Raw genomic sequence first — 23,814 nt, 5'->3', positions numbered from 1 at the left:
CACCAGAGACTAAAAAGTAAATTGAAATCTATTACATGCTTTATTTAAGAAAATCACAAAGTTAAGAAAAGATAGCATGGTGGTTCTATGAGCATCAGAAGCTTTCTCTGAGATTACATTATCGGCAATGAAAAAGAATATAAGATACATATAAGATTAATCAAAAGAATTGTAATGACAAAGCTGGCACTACAAATGTAATGAGTGAGAAAACAAATTCAGCTTCTAATATATTGTTATGACTTCTCCTCACCACCCTCCTGCATTCTACTTGTGTTGTAAAGTGAAACTAAAACATGCTAAAATTGCTAACTCTCCTTTTTACTTCCTCCTGGACATTATTTGAATATAAAAAGCTAAGCAAAAGTATTACTAAGTTCTCTGGGCATGTGAAAAATTAAACCTACTTAAATGTAGAAGCTAGAGTAAAAGAAACACCAAAGACTTGGAAATGATTATAAGTTCCATCTTCAGAAATAAGATAAAGTCCCAAGCTCAGAAAATTTTCTCAGACCTAACTTCAGAGAAAGTAACAGGTTAAAATGTTTTGTAAATTCTACAGTCTAAGAGTCTAAAGAGGTCCATAGTTACCCAAATCCTTGGGTCCGGTGGTCCAGATCAGAGGCAAAGCAGCGAGAGAGCAAAATGAGGCAGAAGAAGAGATCTCACTACCTGTGCTTTTATATACTTGTTCTGGTCAGAGGTGGGAGCCCCAGTGAGTGATGAGACAAGCATCTTCCAACCAAAAATGGGGTGCATGGGTGGTTAGACCACCCATTCACCAATCAGAAGCAAGGTATCTATGTATCCCCCAACAATCTCACGTTTTATGCCCACACGTTTGGGGAACATCTCTGGCATTATCACTAACAGGTTAATCTGAAACTTCTTAAAATGTTGCTAAAGGTCTATCATCTCATGTTATTTTGACTGACATGTTTCTTCTCGGTAGATATTCCTTGAAAGGTCATCTTTGGTCATCTTTGGTCACATCCGTCTTAACACTTCTGTGTGCCCATTGTTGATTTCTTAACCAATAGGCGTTGAGTAAGAGCATTCCTTTATCGCTGCAGGTGCAAAACACGAGATGTCTAACAGTGATTCTTTACTCCTAGTTGGCATCTGAGCATGCTCAGTTCTTCTGCTCTTTCGCTCTGTATCATCATCTCTGATCGCGCAGTTCACCGTGCCCTTACTCTGCTCTGTAAAATCCACATGCAAAATACAGCATAGGGATGTCGCAGGCACAGCACCTGATACAGGGGTGGAGTCCAATGGACTCCCCCCCCACTCGGCCCACTGTTTATGGACCACTCAGCACTCTGCTGTCCACATGCACTGCACTGTCCATGAGCATCTGGCAGTGCACCTCCTCCTTCCCCAAGCTGCCATTTTGCACAACAGCGGTGGCGCAGGCATTTCCGGGAAGGGAATGTTGCATAGATTCCAGCTGTAAAGGGCAATCTATGCAACATTATCGGTGTGAATGGGCCATTCATGCCTGTAATGTTGAGTAGATCACCCTTTAAAGTCACAATCTATGCAACGTTCCCTTCCCAGAAATGCCCGAGCTGCCACTGTTACACAAAATGGTGGCTCGGGGAGGGAGCGGGCCTGTCTGCTGCACTTGGCAGTCACTCACCAAGCCATCGAGGGGATCACTTGGTGCAGCTAGTGGGCATGGGCAGCAGTGGCTCAGCCTGCGACCGAGGGCCCTGGACGGAGGTGAGCCTGTCCATCCCTAATATAGCTGCATTTTTTCTTCTTTCAAAGCCAGTCCTGTAAAGTCTTGGTTAGAGATATTAATGCCATAACATTAGTTAGCATAGAATCCCAGTTTCAGGGTCTTCTTGCCCATGGGTCAGGGGTCAATATAAATTTGGGATCTTCTTAAATATGAGCCTGGGGTCTTTTAGCCAGGGGGGTCTTCTTGCAGGTCTCCCCAAAACCCTCATTCAGACCATTCAACCATTCCAGATCAAATTAGCCATCTTCAGTTTGAAGTAGCCTCTTCAGTCTTTTGTTAGCAAAATTATTTAACCCTTTTAGTGCCCGATTAACACACACAAGAGACCCTGTGTTTGAGCCCTGCATGCAGCCACCCCACAGGCATGCAGAGATCAGGGGCAGAATCAGAGAAAATGGGATGGAGTAGACCAGTTACTGGATGTCGCCAATTGTTTCTTAGGGCAGACATGTGTCCTCTAGAGAACAGTCCTCTATTTGAAGGTCTGTCCTGTTCTATTCCAGTGTAATGATAACCTTAAGAAGTGTTACCCATCAATGGTTAGCCCTGGAAAACAGACTGGACAGGCACACAGGTCACCTGGTGTTTATTATTTATTTATTCGTGTCGGAAGCATCACAGTTAAAAAACATACTATAACACATAACATTTAAAATATAAAATGTAGAAGTTAAAATATATAAAAATTAGACAAATCTTGCCCCCAAACTAGCAACATTAATTGCATTCTGTTGCGCTGTCATAAGGTCCTCATGTGTACATTGATCAGGGCACAAAGGGCAAGTATACATATGTGTTGTTGTCTGCAAGTCTCCGCAGTCGCATACGACAGAGATCACCAGATAACCCCATTTATTCAAAGTGTCTCTAGATCTTGTTATACCTGTACACAGTCTATTCAATGATTTCCAAACTTCCCAGCTTTCATCGGAACCGGGTGCCAGCGCCTCTGCTGGTTCCCTCCAGTGTTGATTCTTTGTAGCTTTCAAGAAGTCCATTCTACTTTGGAATTCATCAAAGTCTTCGGTCGATCTGAGGAAGCTTTTCCTGGAATTTAATCTCCGAGGAGCTGGTTGTAGTCTGTAAAGAGGGTGTTGTTTGGATATTGAGGATTTAAGCCTCTCTTTGTATGCTGCTGCCTCTCTACAAACAGCAGGCGGAGCAATGCCAGCTATGTGGTAGATCTTATCTAGAGACGTAGGTCACAGTCTTCCACACTATGGTGAGACAGACTGTATTTCTATTTGAATTATAATAATTATTTCTAAATTTGAATCTATACATATAAATTAGCATTTACAAATTTTACACAACTTGGTCTCTCTTTTGTCCTCTTTTTTGGTGATGCATTTCCTCTTATTTGGTGATTCATAAGGGGCCACCCTAATTGTCTGGCTTTTATATGACACAGGAACTGTTTCATTTTTCTCAGCCCTTCTCCCATTCATTCATCCATACCCACCTTCCACCCTCACCTCATGCAGCCTACCTGTGTGGCTCATGCCACCACGGTAACCAGGGGGGCAGAGAGCTGTTAGAAAATGGCCCCTTTACTTTTGCTGGTAGCCAGAGTAAGGAGAAGAAGCAGAGCCTGAGCCCTTTGTCATCATCGTCGTCGTCGTCCCCCCCCCCCGCCAGTGCATGTAAGTTATAAATGGAGAGAGATTAATTCCTATCTGCTATTCCACATTACACAGGCAAACGTCTATTGAACAGTGTCAAAGTAGAGTGAGTTCCAATCCTTGTGGACCTCGAGCCAACAACAGATGAACCTTCTCATTTTAGCAGGGCTCCTGTGTCTTTGAAAGCTACATGACAAAGAAAAGAACAGGGCCAGCACACACACGTGTGTACACACACACACAGCCCACCTATTGTGCCCCCAGGCTGGGGATAGATTCACCTGTTACATAGCTGTCTACCAGGCATCTTGCAAAGATACAGGAACTAGGTTTAAAGAGATTGGCTGGCAAGCCCAGAAAAGATCAGCAGGATTTACACTGGTCATGGCAAGAGTTTTTCCTCTAAGTATCTCTTGCCTTCCATGTTGGTAATTAGGGAACATTGAGAACTTAACTCACTCCATTGTATTCTTCCCCCCCCCCCCCGCTAGAGAAAGATTCTTATCAGGTCTGTTTAGCAGAGTTAAGCTCCAATCCTAAAAGCTTAAGAGCTGTGCAGGATCAGACAAAAGGCCTACCTAGTCCAGTATTCTGTTTGCCAGATGTTGTTCAACTCCAACTCTGATCAATCCTCTACTTGTAAAGGGCACCTTCCTTATGGGGAAGGGAGATGAAGCAAAGGGAAACCAACATAATGATAGAGAGTAGCAGGGCTAGCACACTCCCTCTCCCCACATGTTTATTAGCCCCAGATGTAGAAAGCATATCTATATATGCTCTCCCCCTACTGCAATCCTGATGTAAATCACTATTTGCATTGGGAAGAAAGTTGCCATTGACCCCAAATTCTATTTAATTAATTGGCAGGCTTACTATAGCCAAATTCATACCACCAAAGCTAATTGCCTTACATATGGCTTCCACGTATAAGCTTCCATAGGTCTCTATGGAAGACAGAAACAAAATTCAAAGTGATCTGGATAGACTGGAGCGCTGGGCAGAAAACAACAGAATGACATTTAATAGGGATAAATGCCAAGTTCTGCACCTAGGAAAAAGAAACCAAATGCACAGTTACAAGATGGGGGATACGTGGCTCAACCACATGACAAGCGAGAAGGATCTTGGAATTGTTGTCGATCACAAGCTGAATATGAGCCAACAATGTGATGTGGCTGCAAAAAAGGCCAATGCTCTTTTAGGCTGCATTAATAGAAGCATAGCTTCCAAATCCCGGGAAGTACTAGTTCCCCTCTACTCAGCACTGGTTAGGCCTCATCTGGAGTACTGTGTCCAGTTCTGGGCACCACACTTTAAGAAGGATGCAGACAAACTGGAGAGGGTTCAGAGGAGGGAAACAAAGATGATCAGGGGACTGGAAACAAAGCCCTATGAAGAGAGACTGAAAGAACTGGGCATGTTTAGCCTTGAGAAGAGAAGACTGAGGGGAGATATGATAGCACTCTTCAAGCACTTGAAAGGTTGTCACAGAGAAGAAGGCCAGGATCTCTTCTTGATCATCCCAGAGTGCAGGACACGGAATAATGGGCTCAAGTTACAGTCAGGAAGCCAGATTCTGGCTGAACATCAGGAAAAACTTCCTGACTGTAAGAGCAATACGACAATCGAACCAATTACCTGGGGAGGTGGGCTCTCCCACACTGGAGGCCTTCAAGACGAGGCTGGACAGCCATTTGTCAGGGATGCTCTGACTTGGATTCCTGCATTGAGCAGGGGGTTGGACTCGATGGCCTTGTAGGCCCCTTCCAACCCTACTATTCTAGGATTCTATGATTCAAGTAAACTGAAGTTATAGTAGTCCAGCCATTTAGAGACAGTCATAGAAACATCCCTCTATGTGTTGGAGACACAGAGCACCTCTTTTACAGGTATGATTCAGGTAGTTCCAGCTCTTGTTGGCCATCAAAAAAACCTTAGGATCAACAATAAAGCATTTAATTCATTTACACATAAACGTCTTGCAAGCACACACACAATTATTCATATGTTACAAAATCTTCTAAAAATAGCGGTTACAAAATAATTAGATCATAAATTCAGTCCATACACCAGCTGAACGTTTCAACCATGCATTTTTCACAACAGCTTGAATGCAACAATTCCAAGTGTAGTACTTGTGAATCCCTAGCACAAAGAATAGTCAATTAAAAAAAAATTGTATAGAAGAGTCCTCTACTTTTAAGGTAGCATCCTACCCCTCATTCAAATTGCCATGGATTGTATCCAGTGGTGCTTCTCTGTTCACAGGACTTTTCATTCAGCAGAGAATGGGGAGAGGCATTTTCACCAATTTCCCTACCACTTCCAGGTCACTGAAAATCTGTGCAGGGGAATCCTCCAGAACAACATGGGAGGTGGTGCAGAAGGGAAGAGGAAAATCAGTGATAAATCACCACCCCCTTCCATTAGAAGAGGCCTCCCCTAGATCAGAGACCTTCCATGAACAGGACTCCTTCCATTCATCGATGGGCACCATTAGATGCAACCCCTCAAGTTGACAGCTGCCAGTTCCAGCCTATAAAAACTGCACCACACTCAGGACTGGCCCTACCATTAGGCAGAGTGAGGCAGTGATCTCAGGTGGCAGGTGCTGCGAGGTGGCAGCATGATTTTAGAGAAGAGAGGTGCCTTCAGGTGTGGTGGATGCTGTTCCCTCGCCAATGTTGAAGAACAATTCAACTGCCAGTACATGGAGGGTGAGGGAGAGCAAAAGGTCTTTGGCCAGTCCTGAGCACAATACAGATAAAATACATTTTGGTCCCTTCACTATTATTATACATTATTTTATTGTATTTTTTCAGTTGATGCAAGTCTCGCACTATAACATAGATATTACATCTGTCATTTACATGTCAATTATACAGTGTCTGTACAGTGTCCAAAGTATAGGAAAAGAAGTTACGATACAATTTGAGTTCCGAGATGGCATCTAATCACAAAAAAACAGTGCTCTGGTCAGAAGCAAACATCTCTAATACTGAGATTGTGGTTGATGAGTCAGATGGCTTCTTCCGATGCAAAGCATAACCACACAAGGCCCAGTGTTTACAAAATTGTAAACACTGATACTAATCCAGTGTCATGTACACACACTTGCCCTCAAAAGGTCACTTAATTGTTGCAGTCAAATGGCTGTATTGTAAATGGTACTAGAACAACCTCTCATCAATAAGAATGTCATACCACCAGCTATCGTCATATGGCAAAACAAGTACATCAAGGGATTATTCTACCAAGCATAATCATGCCATTGATATTTTATTTTTATTATTAAATACCGTTAGAAAACAGGTCCATACTACTTATTATAGTGCTTTATCTGCTAGGCAACCTTAAGTATTATAAGTGGTGATAATAATCCAAGGGCACATTTCTTCAAGATGTCTTAATCCTATTGGTTTTTTCAAAGTTGCCATTGCACATTAGTGCCTGCGGATATCCCTTTCCCCACAAACATATATTTTTTTAAACTGAAGATAGCAGCAATTCAAATATGTGTAGATGTACACAATATTACCAACATAAAAGTATGGATGAATTCTGTCAATAATAAAGAAATAATGTCTTCTCTGCTGAGCCCTGTGGCAATCCTTCTACTTGCAAGTGCTGCACCCATATCCTTTGCAACAATCTGAAGTGATGCAGATAAAAAGCTAGTAGCCTTACTAAAATAAAACCTGAGTGAAACCTTCAGCAGGGACAGCCAGAATGCGATATAGAATGCACTGATTGTTCTTGTTCTTTCATAGGACGTTGAAAAAGAGCAGGTGAGTTTTTCAAGGAGGGCTTAGCAGGCATGGCATAGCGGAGCTTCTTCCAAAAACTGGAATTTAAAGGGAGTGACTTATCTTCTTTCCATTTCACCACTTGGCTGGATGAAAGAAGTTCCAGAGACTTGGGCAAGAATTCAAAATCACTTATAGGCATGTATTCTATTAATATTACTTTAATTTTTCTTTCAACTAAGGCCTTATGCAGACCAGTTTCAAGTTCAAACATAACTTTGTCAGAGATGTAGTTCTTACTCAGTATAATGATTAATCTTCGGCTTCGGTCAATATATGATAGGACATCATCAACAACAGCTGGAAATAGAAGAGGTATTAAAGTTAGCTGAAATAATTGGAAAAAAATTAAATGGTAGTAATAATACTTGTAACATACTATTAATAAATTGCCCTGTTATTACAACCACATGTAACCTATGGGGGCTGTGCTAACACCATCTGTTCCACCATTAAGAACCATAAAAAAGTAAATACTAAGTGATTTCATAATTTTAGAGGCTAGTTGAAATATAAGCAAAACGAAGCAGAGTCTGGCAGCCATCACATGTAAATACACGGTATACAGCACGACAAATACATAAAGTACACATATGTTCACTATATTGTATTTATAGAAAAAGTCCCATTTTACAGCTGAGGAACACTGAGGCACAGTAATAAGTGACTAGCCCAACATATTATTAAGCAAAATAAAAGTCAAATAACAATAGTAAGTGCCTCTGTGCATGTGAAGAGTACTTTTTTCTCACAACTAAGCAATTGCAGCTTCCACACAGAGTGATGACGTATTTCCCACACCAAGAAATAGTCCTAGCACCTCTCTCTTTAATAGTTAAACACCAACTCCAGCTCAATTACCAGCAAACTACAACCAAAGAACATATAATTCTGTTCCAAAGCCTCACAACAATCCATTTTTCCTTTTCCCTAGTCTATCCTGCAACTCTTCACAAAAACAGGCTTCTTTCCAACACATGCACACAACTATCCCCCATCCCTAGCCTGGCTTTCTTTTTTTTTATTATTTACTAGTAAACGGACTCAGCTTTGCACAGGTTGGAATAAATTTGATACAGCAAAGACTTCCAGCAAAGTTTATGTCACTGTCAGAGCTAAACACATTGTGTCCACCCCATCTGAGTAAAGCCATGGCTGCTGGCATCCCTAGGCAGAGCCCCTGCTTGATACACTCCCTATAGACCCCTGAGGGGGTGGTCTGTCCACTCCATTACCCTGAAGGGGGCTGCCCCACAGCTGGGGGGAGGGAGACCATATCATTCTATCCTTCAAACTATTCCTCCCTAGCCTCAAACTGTGTCGGCTGCAAATGGGCTGGTTCTGGACATCTGCCACCTAGTGACCAAAGGTGGTACTGCAGTCTTCAAAAACACAGATACATCTAAATTAATTAGGCAGCAATCCTATGGCTGCTAGTCAGTGGCTAGACAGTTTTCCAGGAACGGACCTCAGAGCCCGTGCTCCAAGGTTGGTTCCCAGAGAACTGACCTCCCCCCCCTTCCACGCTGCCTCGCAGGCAGCGTGGAATGGCCCTGTGCTCTGCACTCAGAAGAGGTGCACAGAGCAGCCAAACCGGGGTGTTCCGGGGGACGTTCCGGGGTCAGGAAGGCAGAAATGCCAGTAAGACATATCCTATGTGTTGTCCAGCAGCCTCCTCCTCCTCTCTGCCTTCCTGAGGCTAGACAGCCGAAATTGGCCATCTAGCCGCAAATGCAGGGCAGGAGAAGTGCAGAGGGGACGACCCCCTCCATGCTTCTCCTTCCCTGAATTGGATAGGCAGTCGCCTCCTAGTTTGGAGGCAGCCACCTATCCCCATAGGATTGTGCCCCTAATGTGTTTTAAAAACTAAATAACCCTAAGTGCACACCCCTAGGCTCCCTGTAGTATGCATGCCAAGTTTCAGGTTTCATGGTCTTGGCAGTATGGAGAGTCATCCTCTTGTATTATTATAGATTTGATTTATTGCTTTTTATAGGCTGCCCTATAACAGAGTTCTCAGGGCAGCTCACAAGAAATAAAAACAAACAAACAACAATAAAAATGTAAAACAGCCTAAAATGCAGTCACTGAGAGTAAAGAAAGCTTAAAGATTGTAATAGGCTTTTGTCGTTCAGTCGTGTCCGACTCTTCGTGACCCCATGGACCATAACATGCCAGGCCTTCCTGTCCTGCGCTCTCTCCCGGAGCGTGCTCAAGTTCATATTCATTGCATCGATGATGCTATCTAGCCATCTCATCCTCTGCCATCCCCTTCTCCTTTTGCCTTCAGTCTTTCCCAGCATCAGGGTCTTTTCCAGAGAGTTTTCTCTTCTCATTAGGTGGCCAAAATATTTGAGCTTCAGCTTCAGTATCTGTCCTTCCAATGAGCACTCAGGGTTGATTTCCTTTAGGATGGACTGATTTGACCTCCTTGCAGTCCATCATGAGCATATGCAGACTTGCTTTTTCCTTACCCCGGAATAACTGTAGTTTCCTCCCTCCCCACACACTTAGCATTCAGGAACAGGTTATGCGTGAGCACATGCTTAGGCAAGAGTTTCAGTATAAGGTTCCTTAAAAAATAATCATAACCTACTTGCACAACTGAAGAAAGAAATTTTAATTTTCTAGTGTTCCTCTTGAAGTTAGATCAATAAATTAAAGAAGACAGAATTCAATTTCTCTCACCCAAATGCTTTCTGCCTTTTCTATCCACACCACCTCCACTCTTGAGTATCCCCACTGTCTATAAAGTAGGGTAGGACCTTCTCTGCATTGACACCAAATCTGTGGCAATGCCTCTACAAGGAAGTTCACTTTGTCACTTCCTTATTGGCTTTTAGACACCTGGCCAAGTTGGCCTTCTTCCAGAGGGCTATTGGGTCACCTTTATTTTATCTCCCCTTTTTCTTATTTCTTTTGGCGCTGCTTTCTATTGTTACTAATTTGGTTATCTAAAAGGCTATGTTTTCATTTAATCTTATACCTTTTCAGGTATGTTTTTAGCTGCCTTGGAGGCTTTTAGTCTAAAGTCAGGCTGTAAATATTTTAATTAATGCATAAAATTACACTAACGTAAGTAGTCACTGACTATTTCTTTTGAAGATGTTGACAAGCATATAACATTCAGCAACGGTCACACAAGCTCAAATCTGAAGTCTCTGAGAAATTCAGAGGTGGAGAGATTTCTTGGAAGGAAGGAAAGAAAGCAGGTCGGCCTGCAAGATGTTATCTGTGATGTTAGCAGAAGCCAGATAGCTCTTCCTTTAAAATAATGTGACCACTTAACCAATATATAGAACAACCACCTACTTCAGTCACATATTCTTGGTTTCGACATAGTGATAAACCATTAACAAGTAGTGAAGCAACCATCCCCCTAATTTTTTTTTTTTTTAAGGCAACAAACAACACCAAGTCGCTACCTTCTCATCTCAGTATGGTTACCACTAGTGATGCTTTAGAAATCTGGGGATCTGCCTTCCAGAATGAACCTATCCGATGCGATCTGCAGCTTCCAAATACAGTCGCAGATTTGTACACAGTCTGCTCTGGAATCAGCACTCCTCCTGAATTTTATGAGCTGATCCAAGGGTTGTCTTTTATTTTGTACAGTGTCTAGCTGCTTGGAGGAGCTACAAAGTTCAGCAACTCCCATGCGCTTTGAAAATGCCCTGAGAGCAGTGGTATGACATGGCATGCCATCCCTTTCTGAATAATTGTATGTGGAAATGCACTGTTGGGGCCACCCATCTTTTCCCCCATGCAATTACCCAGCAAAGGACAGCATGTCATGACGTACCTCCATTTCTAGGTCATTCTCAGGGCATCTCTACACCAGCCTAAAATCCTGCATTTAAAACGGGTCTTTCTGCTTCCATTTTAAATGCAGGATCACGACTCCCTTTTTCATGTGCTTCCTTTCCCCCTCCCCTTTCCCTCCTCTTTCCCTCCCCCTTCTCCCCGTATCTGAGTCTTCCATTCTCTTTCATTGATCTCTCTCCTCTTCTTGCTGCTTTTCCTCTTTTCAAGGAGGAAACCAAAGCAGACACAATGGGGTAATTTGATAGCTCATTATCTGTGATCTGCTTAAAAATGCAACAAAGGGCATTTAGTGCAGGCGATGCCCTGGAGGGACACGGCGTCATGTAAAGAGCCCGCAAACTTCCATGAAGGAGCAATCTCAATCGCAGGATAAAAGCTCCATGTGAAGAAAGCCTCAGATACATTTTTCAAAGCACGCAGGAAGCACCGCATTTTGAAATTGTTCCACGCAGCTAGAAACTGTAAATGAAAGAGGAAAGAAATAAAAGGCAGTCCTCTGACCACCTCATATGTACTTTTAAAATATTTTAATGCTTTTACACATTTTAAAAATAGGTAATGGCATATGGGTTTTAAAATGGCATATGGATTTTTCTTATAAAATCTGCATGGAAATGGGACACAATGGGCTTTCCATAGGAAAAAAAAAACATGAAGACTGTTCTGCACAACCCATGGGTCAGGATATTTTATTTCCTGTGCTCAAATATTTGAATTTTTATTTATCTGAAAAGGCCTTAGAACAGTGCAGCAGAAAGAAGTGCTTTTTCCTCCTCAAAAATCATAGGCTGCAATCCTACTCCCGCTTACCTGGGAATAAGCCCCATTGAGCATAATAGGACTTACTTCTGAGTAGACATGCATAGGATTGCACTGTTAATGTAACTGGCAGATTGCCTGTAATAAGACATCAGCAATGTTAAATGGCCCCTTCATGGATCACTGCCTTGTTGTGGCGAAGGGGCTTGCGTAACTCAGTGAAGCCATAACCTATGCCGTGCAGGGCCACCCAAGAACTCTCTGCCAAGGTCATGGCAGAGAGTTCTGACAAAATGTGGTCCACTGGAGAAGGAAATGGCAACCCACTCCAGTATTCTTGCCAAGAAAACCCCATGGAACGTATCACAAGGCTAAAAGATATGACGCCGGAAGATGAGCCCCTCAGGTCGGAAGGTGTCCAATATACTACTGGGGAAGAGCAGAGGGAATTTCCAAGTAGTGCCAGAAAGAGTGAAGTGGCTGGGCCAAAGCCAAAAGGACACTCAGCTGTGGATGTGTCTGGTGGTGAAAAGAAAATTCGATGCTGTAAAGAACAATATTGTTTAGGAACCTGGAATGTAAGATCAATGAATCAAGGTAAGCTGGAGGTGGTCAAACATGAGATGGCAAGATTGAACATCAACATCTTGGGAATCAGCAAACTAAAATGGACAAGCATGGGCGAATTTAATTCAGGTGACCATCACATCTACTACTGTGGGCAAGAATCCCTTGGAAGAAATGGAGTAGCACTCATAGTCAATAAAAGGATGGGAAAAGCAGTACTGGGGTACAATCTCAAAAATGATAGAATGATCTCAGTACGAATCCAAGGCAAACCATTCAACATCACAGTAATTCATGTCTATGCCCCAACCACTGAGGCCGAAGATGTTGAGGTTGATCGGTTCTACGAAGACCTACAACACCTTCTAGAACTAACACCAAAAAAAGATGTCCTTTCCATCATAGGGGATTAGAATGATTGATTGATTGATTGCATTTATGCCCCGCCGTTTTTCCTCTTGCAAGGAACCCAAGGCGGCTTACATTATCCTCCTCCTCTCCATTTTATCCTCACAACAACAACCCTGTGAGGTGGGTTGGGCTGAGAGTCTGTGACTGGCCCAAAGTCACCCAGTGAGCTTCCATGGCTGAGTGGGGACCAGAACCCAGATCTTCCAGCTCCTAGTCCAACACTCTTGCCACTACACCACACTGGCTCTCTAATGCCAAAGTAGGAAGTCAAGAAATAACCCGAATAACAGGCAAGCATGGCCTTGGTGTACAAAATGAAGCAGGACAAAGGCTAATAGAGTTTTGCCAAGAGAACACGCTGATCATAGCAAACACTCTTTTCCAACAGTACAAGAGGCGACTCTACACATGGACATCACCAGAGGGTCAATATCGAAATCAGATTGGTTATGTACTTTGCAGCCAAAGATGGAGAAGCTCTATAAAGTCAGTAAAAACAAGACCTGGAGCTGACTGTGGCTCAGAACATGAGCTTCTTGTTGCAAAATTCAGCTTAAATTGAAGAACACAGGGAAAACCACTAAACCATTCAGGTATGACCTAAATCATATCCCTGATTAATATACAGTGGAGGTGAGGAATAGATTTCAGGGATTAGACCTGATAGACAGAGTGCCTGAGGAACTATGCACAGAGGTCTGTAACATTGTTCAGGAGGCAGCAACTAAATCCATCCCAAAGAAAAAGAAATGCAAGAAAGCCAAGTGGCTGTCTGATGAGGCTTTACAAGTAGCTGAGGAAAGAAGGGAAGCGAAAAGCAAGGGAGAAAGGGGAAGATATATCCAACTGAATGCAGAGTTCCAGAGAAGAGCAAGGAGAGACAAGAAGGCCTTCTTAAATGAACAATGCAAAGAAATCGAGGAAAACAACAGAATGAGAAAGACTAGACATCTTTTCAAGAAAATCGGAGATCTCAAGGGAATGTTTTGTGCAAAGACGGGCATGTTAAAGGACAAAGAAGGCAGGGACCTAACAGAAGCAGATGAGATTAAGAAGAAGTGGAAAGAATACACAGAAGAACTATACAGGAAAGATCTGAATGTCCCTGATTGCCATGACAGTGCGGTCACTGAACTTGAGCCGGACATCCTCGAGAGTGAAGTCAAGCGGGCCTTAGGAAGCATTACTAACAACAAAGCTAGTGGAGATGACAGTATTCCAGCTGAGCTATTTTAAATCCTAAAAGATGATGCTGTTAAAGTGCTGCACTCAATATGCCAACAAATTTGGAACACTCAGCAGTGGCCACAAGACTGGAAAAGGTCAGTTTACATTCCAATTCCAAAGAAGGGCAATGCCAAAGAGTGTTCAAACTACCGTACAATTGCGCTCATTTCACATGCCAGCAAGGTGATGCTCAAAATCCTACAAGCTAGGCTTCAGCAGTATGTGAACTGAGAACTACCGGAAGTACAAGCTGGGTTTCGAAGAGGCAGAGGAACTAGAGATCAAATCGCCAACATTTGCTGGATCATGGAGAAAGCAAGAGAATTCCAGAAAAACATCTATTTCTGCTTCATTGACTAGGCTAAAGCCTTTGATTGTGTGGATCACAACAATCTCTGGCAAATTCTGAAAGAGATGGGGGTACCAGACCGCCTTACCTGTCTCCTGAGAAACCTGTACGAGGGTCAAGAAGCAACAGTAAGAACCGGACGTGGAACAACCGATTGGTTCAAAATTGGGAAAGGAGTACAACAAGGCTACATATTGTCGCCCTGCTTATTTAACTTATATGCAGAGTACATCATGAGAAACGCCGGGTTGAATGAATCACAGGTCGGAATTAAGATTGCCGGGAGAATTATCAACAACCTCCGATACGCAGATGATACCACCCTAATGGCAGAAAGCGAAGAGGATCTAAAGAGCCTCTTGCTGAGGGTGAAAGTGGAGAGTGCAAAAGCTGGTTTGAAAGCCAACATTAAAAAAACTAAGATCATGGCATCTGGCGCCATCACTTCCTGGCATATAGAAGGGGAAGAAATGGAAGCAGTGACAGATTTTATTTTCTTGGGCTCCAAGATCACCGCAGACAGTGACTGTAGCCATGAAATTAAAAGACGCTTGCTCCTTGGGAGGAAAGTGATGGCAAACCTAGACAGCATAGTAAGAAGCGGAGACATCACCTTGCCGACAAAGGTCCGTATAATCAAAGCTATGGTTTTCCCAGTAGTAATGTTTGGCTGTGAGAGCTGGACTGTAAGGAAGGCTGAGTGCCGAAGAATTGATGCTTTCGAACTTTGGTGCTGGAGAAGACTCTTACAAGTCCCCTGAACTGCAAGGACGTCAAATCAGTCAATCTTAAAGGAAATCAACCCAGACTGCTCACTGGAAGACAGATATTGAAACTGAAGCTCAAATATTTTGGCCACCTAATGCGAAGAGAAAACTCCCTGGAAAAGACCCTGAGGCTGGGAAAGATTGAAGGCAGAGGATGAGATGGCTAGATAGCATCACCGATGCAATGAATATGAACTTGAGCACGCTCCGGGAGAGAGCGGAGGACAGGAAGGCCTGGCGTGCTATGGTCCATGGGGTCACGAAGAGTTGGACACGACTTACCGACTGAACAACATTGTTAAATGGGTTGCTTTCAGGGATGTCTGGGCTTCTAAAAAGAATTAAAACCAATAATGGGAAACCCTGATCCAGATTGCAAGCATGTGGTGAGGAGTTCAACTCTTCTCTCCCCTGCCACAATCGTGGGGAGAAAAACTTACACCCTGCAAATAGTAAAAGCCCCCTCAAAAGGAGGTCCCAGTGGCACTAATGGGAGTTTTTCTCTCTCATTATTTGCAGAGTAGTTTTTTTTCCCAGGATTGTAGCAATAGAAGGAAGGATTAGAACTCTCCTCCCCGCACACTGTGGTCCCAGTCCAGATCAGGGGCTCCTCCTGCCCTTGGCTTTAAATGTTTAGGAAAAACCATCACATTTGTTATCTTGTGAAGTTAGGCCCTAAGACCTTGGTGAGCTCCTATTTGTTAGATTCGACAGACAATACTCTAGGGACAATAGCTCAGTGGTAAAGCACCTGCTTTGCAAGCAGAAGGTCCCTGGTCCAATCCCCAGCATCTCCAAGTAGGGCTAGGAAAGAATCCTGCCTGAAACCCTGGAGAGCCGCTGCTGGTCAGTGTTGACAATACTGGGCGAGATGGACTGAGGACGTGTTTCCATGACAACGGAAGGAGAAGCTAATGGAAGAGGACCAGATTTTTAAAAGGAATCAGCTTTGCTGTGAACAGGGTTCCATGAGCAGATTCTCCGGACCAGTAAAAATCACTTCACAGAACATACTTCCTGGTGCGGGTGGGGGTTGGAGTGAACGTCATCTGACTGGCATCTGAGGGGCTGCTTAACCAATAAGAGAGGCCTCCCCTCCCCTCCCCCCCTTTCTCCTTTCCCCTGAAAGTCCAGAAGCACTTGCATTTCAGGAGCAAGCCTCATTGAGCACAATAGGAGTTACTTCCGAGTAGACACACATATGCTTATGCTGGGAAGGTGAGGGGGAGAACACAAAGATGGAAACCAGCCCCCATTTTAACCTGCAGGACCTCATTGACCACAATGGGAATTACTTCTGAGTAGACACTAATGGGTTTGTTGTAGGAAAGAGATGGAAACCAGCCCCCATTTTAACGCACAGGATCTCTATAAGGGAGCTGTGAAGTAGTTACTTCCTAAGGCGACGAATTGGACCCTCGAGATCACGTTTAATCGCACTGAAGGAATTGGGCTTTAACATGTGCTGTGTCAACTGAGGGGCTCTTCTGTTATTTCTGTGGTCATTGAGAGGGCAAGCCTAATTCAGCACAAGGGAAGGAAACACCCCTTGACCGGGGTCATGGTGACAGGCACACCCCTGGGCAGGGCTAGCATACCTGAGGTCAATGTGGGGGTTGGGGCACACAGCAACTCTACCAGGGAGAACCCGACTTAAGGAAAAGAATCGAACTTTAAGCAGTCTCAGGAAATCTGGTTTTTCCCTGATGAGCTCCGGGTTGGCTGCTGAATGGCCAAGACGCCATGTGTCCCTAACAACCTCAACACACAGCCAGCTCAGAGTAAATCGCTGGTGGAAACACCCTGAAGCATCTGAGTCAGTATAAATCAGCTACTTATGTTCCTATGTTCCTAATACTGGGCTACATGGAACAATAGTGTAGCTCAGTATAATGCAGCTTTATATAAATATATAACATTCTCTTTGGATTTCAGGAAAGACTGGAACTGATGTTAGTTGTTGTTTCTTCTGCCTCGGGTCCACAGAGTTAAATGTACATGGTGACGTAAAAGTCAGTCATTTAGGGTACAATACTATGGGGATAGGCAGCTGCCTCCAAACTCAGAGGCATCTGATATGGAGAATCTGGGGATCATTCCCTCCACACTTCTCTGGCCCTGCATTTGCAGCTAGACAGGTGGAGCGAGGGAGGAGGCTGCCGGACGACACATAGGACATGCCGTATGGCATTTCCGCCTTCCCCGCCCCAGAATGCCTGTTTTGGCTGCTCTGCACTCCTCTTCCGAGTGTGGAGCACGGGGCCATTCCGCGCTGCCTGTGAGGCAGCACAGAAGGGGGGAAGGTCGGTTCTCCAGGATAGAGAACCGTGGGCTCCAAGATCAGTTCCCGGAAACCCACATATCCTATGGCCGTCTAGCCGCTGACTAGCAGCCATAGGATTGCTCCCTTAATTGCTCTTTCATGGTCTTTGAATCCTATGCTTAATTTGATCCTTTTCATTCACAGAGAATTTTCTTCCTTAGTTCCTAACTGCATAAGTACACCTTGCATGGCTAAGTTCTGCTACATATCACACCTAATTTTGGTATGAATTCAAAAAATAAGTCTCAAGGTTGACCCCTGATAAGGTTTCCTTCTGATGATGAAGTCTTGGATTTTGACAAAAACTGATCTGTACAAGCTTAACACTGACCACATCCCATCAGCCTACCTCCTCCAGGAGAGATATCCCGTTCAAAGATACACAGTTTGTATCCGAAATGCTCTTCTAACATTTTGGGTAATACTTCCAGTGCAAATTTTCTCTCTTCACCACATATTGGTGTAGAATCTTTCAGGTAAGACACAAAAGCATCATACAATTTTCCATCTGGAAAAAAAAGCACACACACCCCAAATATTTCTCTGGTATAGAAATGAAATGAAATGAATGAATAATATGACTAATCATAAGAATGATTGATGAGGAACACTGCATTCTTCCCTCTCCTTCCTCCCTGTGCAATTACATTTGAAGAGCAAATTTTGCTTCCTCTTACCCAATTAGTGGTACAGGAGGTTGCCCAGGATAGTAGAACTACTGAGGCTCCAGGCTAATTCAGAGGGGAAAACCTAGGAGCTGGATACACAATTACCCACCCTAGACCCATGGAACAATTGTGCATCCCATTGTTTCCTGATGGCAGCCCTTGTCCCTCATTCCATACAATCTAATGGCATGAAAGTTCCCTCTCTCTGTTCCCAAGAAATATCTACAAGATGCAAGAGGGGGATTCCTTTTTGCCCAGACAAAATAGTTTTGAGTCACCACTGCTCCCCACCCCATTATTAGCTGAACCCAGCTATATTTTATAGTTTACCTCCCAAAGTGTCATCCTTTCCTGTTATATCTCTGTACAGTAAAACAAGATCAACTCTGAATACTGCATATAGAATCACCACAAATAGAACAATACAGGAAAAGAGTACTGCCATGATGATTCCAGTAGTAAAAACATGGACGGGTAGATCTGGATTAGTTTCTGGAAAATAAAAAGAAGACAACAAATCATTGCTTAGAGAAACAGAACCCACCTTATTCTCTGAATAAGTACTCTCTCAATAAAAATTATAACCACTATAAACTGGTGGTTTATACACTACTGTTAAGTATCTGCCCGGTATTAGTCAGAATAAAGGATGATAATATAAGTTTCGCCTCTTACTTCTTCACTAAGATGGGAAAAGGACCCTACAATTTGTCCCCAAGTTCTGAGGCCAAGTTTTGTTTGCTCTCAAATTCTCCCACATATTGACTCCAAGGAAGCCCACTTTCTCTCTCTCACTTAGGGTCAACATGTGGCACCCAAAGGGCAACCAATGTCCCCAAACCCATGTTTGCCAAGATAACATGAATATGAGGGCGGCGGGGGGGGGGGGGCATTTGTAAGGGAGAATTAATGGGCTGGAACGGGAGTACTTAACCCTTTCCCTGCACACCAATTTACCCTTGTAACCAGTTCCCAGAATTCCAAGAGTAGATACAAGCCCAGCTGGGATAAAAAAAAAAATGTAAAATACAATCTGAGAAGAGGATCAGAGAGAAAATGTGGCAGGCTTAAACATACTACATGTATTTTAGCTGTGCTCCAGCATTTTTCTTGGAGTACATCAAGAGAACTATTCTAGTCCCACTGATCTCTAATTTGGTCAGCTAAGGAAGAAATAGGCAGAAGAATTGTCCTGTCTTTGCTGTTCTCTATTTCTTTACACAAAGGCCAACCCATTTGTGCTATCTTCCCTTCCGCCCCTCCCCACATTCTCAATAATCATGGCAGCTTAACTGCAGTCCCCTCAAGGTTGCAGGTGCTGCTAAAGAATGCCAGGTCAGTTCATGGAAAGGTGACAATCATCTCTGACCTACTCTGACCTACTCTGAACATGCCGATCTGGCCTCTTATTACTGAAACTTGGTTGGATGGGTGTGTGTGTGAACATCTCCAAGATGTGTCCACCAGGCTATCCTGTACAACACTATGTACAAACTGAGGGGTGGAGAGGGGGGTAGCCTTGATCCATAGGGAGGCTTCTCCATCCTGTGGCCTTTGGTCTGTGAGGTACCGCAATATGCCATCTCACCCCACCCTGATATTTAACATCTATATGAAACCACTGGGAGAAGTCATCTAGAGGTTTTGGCTGCAGTGTCACTAGTATGTGGATGACACACAGCTCTCCCTTTGTTATCCACTTATCAATCCCAGGGAGGTGCTTAGAGGTGGTGTTGGGGTGGATGAGGGAAAACAAACTGACTCTAACCCAGACAAGGTGGCAGTATTTTGTATGGGGAAATCTGCTGATCTGGAGAGATTCAACTGGCATTGGATAGGGTTATACGACCCCTGAAAGAACAAGTTCATAGCTTGGGAGCTGTTCTGAACTCATTGCTGTCTGTGGAAGCACAAGCCATTGCAGGCTCCAGGAGTGCCTTTTGCCAACTTTCTCAGGGGACCCACTGGTACCTCATGCTGGCGCTGATCAGAAACCAGCAGTTTTCCAGCAGGTGGGAGGACAAAGGGTTAACAGTGTCACTCCTCAGGCTACTTCCTGGTAGTGGAAAGCAGATTCCTTCTTGGCAGAGGCTCTCTCTCCCTTTCCCTTTTGAAACCAGTGCCAAGCGGTCCAAAGCATGTTTACTCACAAGTATGTCCCACCCAATAGTTCTGCCTTCCCCAATCTGGTGCCTTCTAGATGTGTTGCACTACAACTCCCAGCAGCTAGCAGCCAGCCAAGCTGGCTGGGGATGCTGCAAGTTATAGTCTAATGCTTCTGGAGGGCACCAGATTGGGGAAGGCTGCAATAGCTGAATATGAGATTTGCAACTTACTATATCAATACTATATAGAATACTATAAAACTAACTATATCAATAAAATACCAGTGTTAATATCAATCTGATTATATCAATAAAAATATCAATAAATGGGGAGGGGTGGCTGATTTGGCCCTGCAATTTACATGCCCAAGGAATGAAAAGTCCTAAGATCAGTTTTAGTTCTCTGCTCGCTTGCAATTTTGCTGACAAAATGTTAAAGTGAACATGGGAAGGCCCTTGTTTAAAGGACAGGTGGCAAATATGAATATATATATATATATATATATATATTCATATATTCATATTTATATTTATATTTCAGGTAAACAAAGGCAATCCAAAATGAGCTGGAAGGAACCAGTCTATCTCAAGAGCCACTTTATGAGTGCAAGCAACTTTCTCCACTGGAAGCATTCAGGTACTTTGTAATGTACTGCTCTTGCTTGCTTTCAAACAACATCTTCTTCTTTTTTTACAGTAACTGCAGGGTTCTGAGCCACTGTGTTTAAGTTACAGTGAATACGTCACTATAATATCAAATTAGGCTAGAGCAATGGTGTAGAACATTAACACATGGCCACTCTAATCATATAATGCAACCCGGCGTGAGATAAAGCTTGGGAGGGGGATTTTTGTCTTGAAGTGCTGCAGCACTGTCCTTGCATTTTTACATTCAACACTCAGTCAAAGGGCCTAACTAAGCTGCACATTTTGATTTTGTTCTGTTTTGTTGACGCTGTGTGTATGTGCAAATGTTGTGTGAGAGTTCAGTGCTGGGAGTCAAGTAGGAGGCCCATCTGTTCCTGGACGTGACCCCATCTAGAGAAAGTGGGCCTAGGCTCAGTTACATCCATGCTGGACCACTATAATATGCTCCATATGAGAATGGCTTTGAAGGGGACTTGGAAACTTCTGCTTGTGCAGGATGCAGCTGCTCATGGTTGTTAGGGTTAGATGGACAGACAATATGATACCAGTTCTGTAACAGCTGCACTGGTTGTCAGTGCATTTTTAAGCCCCACTCAAAGTGCTGGATTTGGGCCTGTGGGCACTTCTAGAAATCTGAGAAACTCTCCTGGGCACAGCACAAAAAGGCTGCCATGGGCGGGAAAGGCTAGCCACAAAGGACAAGTGACCTGCTCAGAGGCATCCGTGGGGAAGTAAGACGGCAGCAGCTGGAGGCTCCCACTTCACTTTGAAGCCACCCCAGCTGCCAATAAGAAAATATTAAAATATTTTTAAAATACAAATTGGGAGGAGTCGGGTGTCTTGGTGGGCAGCAAGGAAGGTTTCTAGGGGCACATTGGTGCTCATACCAATGTTGCCTGCCAGTGTGGGTCCTGTTAGTTGAAGGAACAGCTACACTGTATGAACCTGTCCATGCTTTAAAATGGTCTTTGGAGGCTCTGCTCACTGGCCCACCACTATGGCCAGTAACACTGACAAGCACTAGAGACAGAGCTACCCTACCTCATGGAATTCCGCACACTGCACTGAAATAAATGATTGTCTCCACGTATGGCTGCTTTTAAGAAAGTTTTTAAAACATAGCTGTTCTCTTCAGCTTGTAACTGAAAAGGTTTTATGGTCATGGCTGTTTTCTGATATTGAAATGGGATCAGATTCAACTTTAGTCAAACTTGGCATTTACCCACTGAAACCAACAGGACTCCAGCTCATCACAAGCAACTCATGCCCCATTAATTTCAACGAGTCTGCTGTCTGCCTTGCTAAATCTGGATTCAACCTGCTGTGTGTTATGGTACTTGGCTTATTGTAAAATTAGTTTGAAATGTAATGTGATTTTATCATTTTTTATATTGAATTGTATGCTTTTTATGTTGTAAGCCACCTTAGGAGGACCATGGCTAAAAAACATATTAAATAAATAAATTCTAGAACCAGCCAACATCCAATTAAAACAGAATTCAGCTAGCAATTAGTATTGCATAATTTTTAGCTAATAGTTAGTACTGCACATTTTCCAGCTATAAGCAAGACCTCTTATTAAGCTTCCATACAATCAGCTGCTATTTTCCTTGCATAAGTCATTTCTGGCTCCACAGTTCTGGCTCCACATGTGGGTGCCTATTCTTACATGCAAGTTTTGTTCTCGTTGTTGTTGTGGGCTTTCCAGACATTAGATTAAGCCAGACTTTCCCAACCTAATGCCCTCCACAGGTGTTGGACTGCAACTCCCATCATTCCCAGTCAGCGTGGCCATTGGGGGTTGCAGTCCAACGCATCTGGAGGGCACCAGGTTCAGGAATGTTAGATTACACCCTATGGTACCTTTCTGCAGTACAAATGTCTGCTCTATAGTTTTACGTCCAAGAAGAATGCAGTCATACGAAACATTGATGTTCTCCTCTTTAACACTTTTGATCCACAATTGTGTCGAGACAAATTTTCCCCCTTCTTTGTGACTGTTAAAAAAAGAAAGAGAAAGTATGAGAAGCCTCCTTCTATCAAACCATTCTTGTAAAATAATTTCAGGGCACGAGTCTTCAGTGATGGATCACTGAAGAAGAGGTCAGAAGGACGATCCTTTTTGATGGAAGAACAAAACAAATTTATTGTTCATGCAATAAAGGACATTACTTCTTTGAGGGATGAAGCAGTTTATATGCAGCTGAACAGATGCCCTCTTCTCCTTCTGTTTGCTCTGTGGTTTCCGCCTGGAGAGTGTAAACTAGAATGGAAATTGTCTGCAAGACTTTATAATGCAAGACACACACGCACCCCGGCCCTTGGGCACTGAGTCCAAAAGCAACCATTGCGAAGATATGAAGCTGCAAAAATGTGTGGAAGTGTGATTAAATAAATGAAAACACCGCTCTCTGCCTCTGTAACTGCACAGCTGCGAAGGGACAGGGGGAGTAAAGGGATGTCACAGAGTGATGCAAGCACTGCACACACCCACAATAGGCCTGCTGCAAAATGCGAAGTCGGTTTGGGGTAGGGACAGACGGCTTGCAACCGTGGGAAACCCACAGCAAAAGAAAAACATCTCAGCAAAACGCCTCCTTGGAAATCCGCATTTTCCGAGAGAAAACCACGGATGGCTGTGAAGCGGTGACTACATCGTCTGTCCTGAAGGACCTCAACTTGCAGCCACCCTGGAGTAAAAGGCTCAGGTAGATGGGGCCCAAGTCATGTTGCTTCTTCCTGTCCAGCATCTGCGTCAAAACAAAGATCCCTGTAATTGGATGGACCCTAAAAAGTGCTCTGATACCTTCGTTTTGGGCCCAATCTAATCTGTAGCCTCAAATACTTCTGCAAACAAGGTGCAAAAATAACTCAGTGGCCTGTATCTTAAAATGTGTCCTGAGGAAAAATTACTGAAAATCTAACACACACGTTTTAGTCCAATGGCCTCAGTATTATTGGCGACATCAATCCATAGAGGGGAAGGGAAC

At 43.6% G+C, this 23,814-nt stretch overlaps 1 protein-coding gene across 2 annotated transcripts in view; it reads right to left on the bottom strand.

Annotated features, from left to right (window-relative positions):
• Positions 1-5,310: 5,310 nt before the first annotated feature.
• The window catches only part of IL18R1 (interleukin 18 receptor 1), a 35,436-nt gene continuing 16,932 nt past the window's right edge, over positions 5,311-23,814 (bottom strand). For both annotated transcript variants that reach the window (XM_084844454.1, XM_084844455.1), the window contains exons 8-11: positions 22,688-22,821; positions 18,402-18,563; positions 17,753-17,911; positions 5,311-7,475 (exon numbers count right to left, since the gene is read on the bottom strand). In XM_084844454.1, the coding sequence (XP_084700580.1) occupies positions 7,081-7,475; positions 17,753-17,911; positions 18,402-18,563; positions 22,688-22,821 (850 nt within the window). In that variant the 3' untranslated portion in view covers positions 5,311-7,080. The remainder of the gene's footprint in view (positions 7,476-17,752; positions 17,912-18,401; positions 18,564-22,687; positions 22,822-23,814) is intronic.

Source organism: Heloderma suspectum, chromosome 3, assembly GCF_057233095.1.
Source record: "Heloderma suspectum isolate Gila_16-S chromosome 3, 16-S_ref, whole genome shotgun sequence".
Classification (NCBI taxonomy): domain Eukaryota; kingdom Metazoa; phylum Chordata; class Lepidosauria; order Squamata; family Helodermatidae; genus Heloderma; species Heloderma suspectum.
The sequence above is the reverse complement of the archived record's forward strand: the minus strand, read 5'-3'. Positions and strand labels throughout refer to the sequence as shown.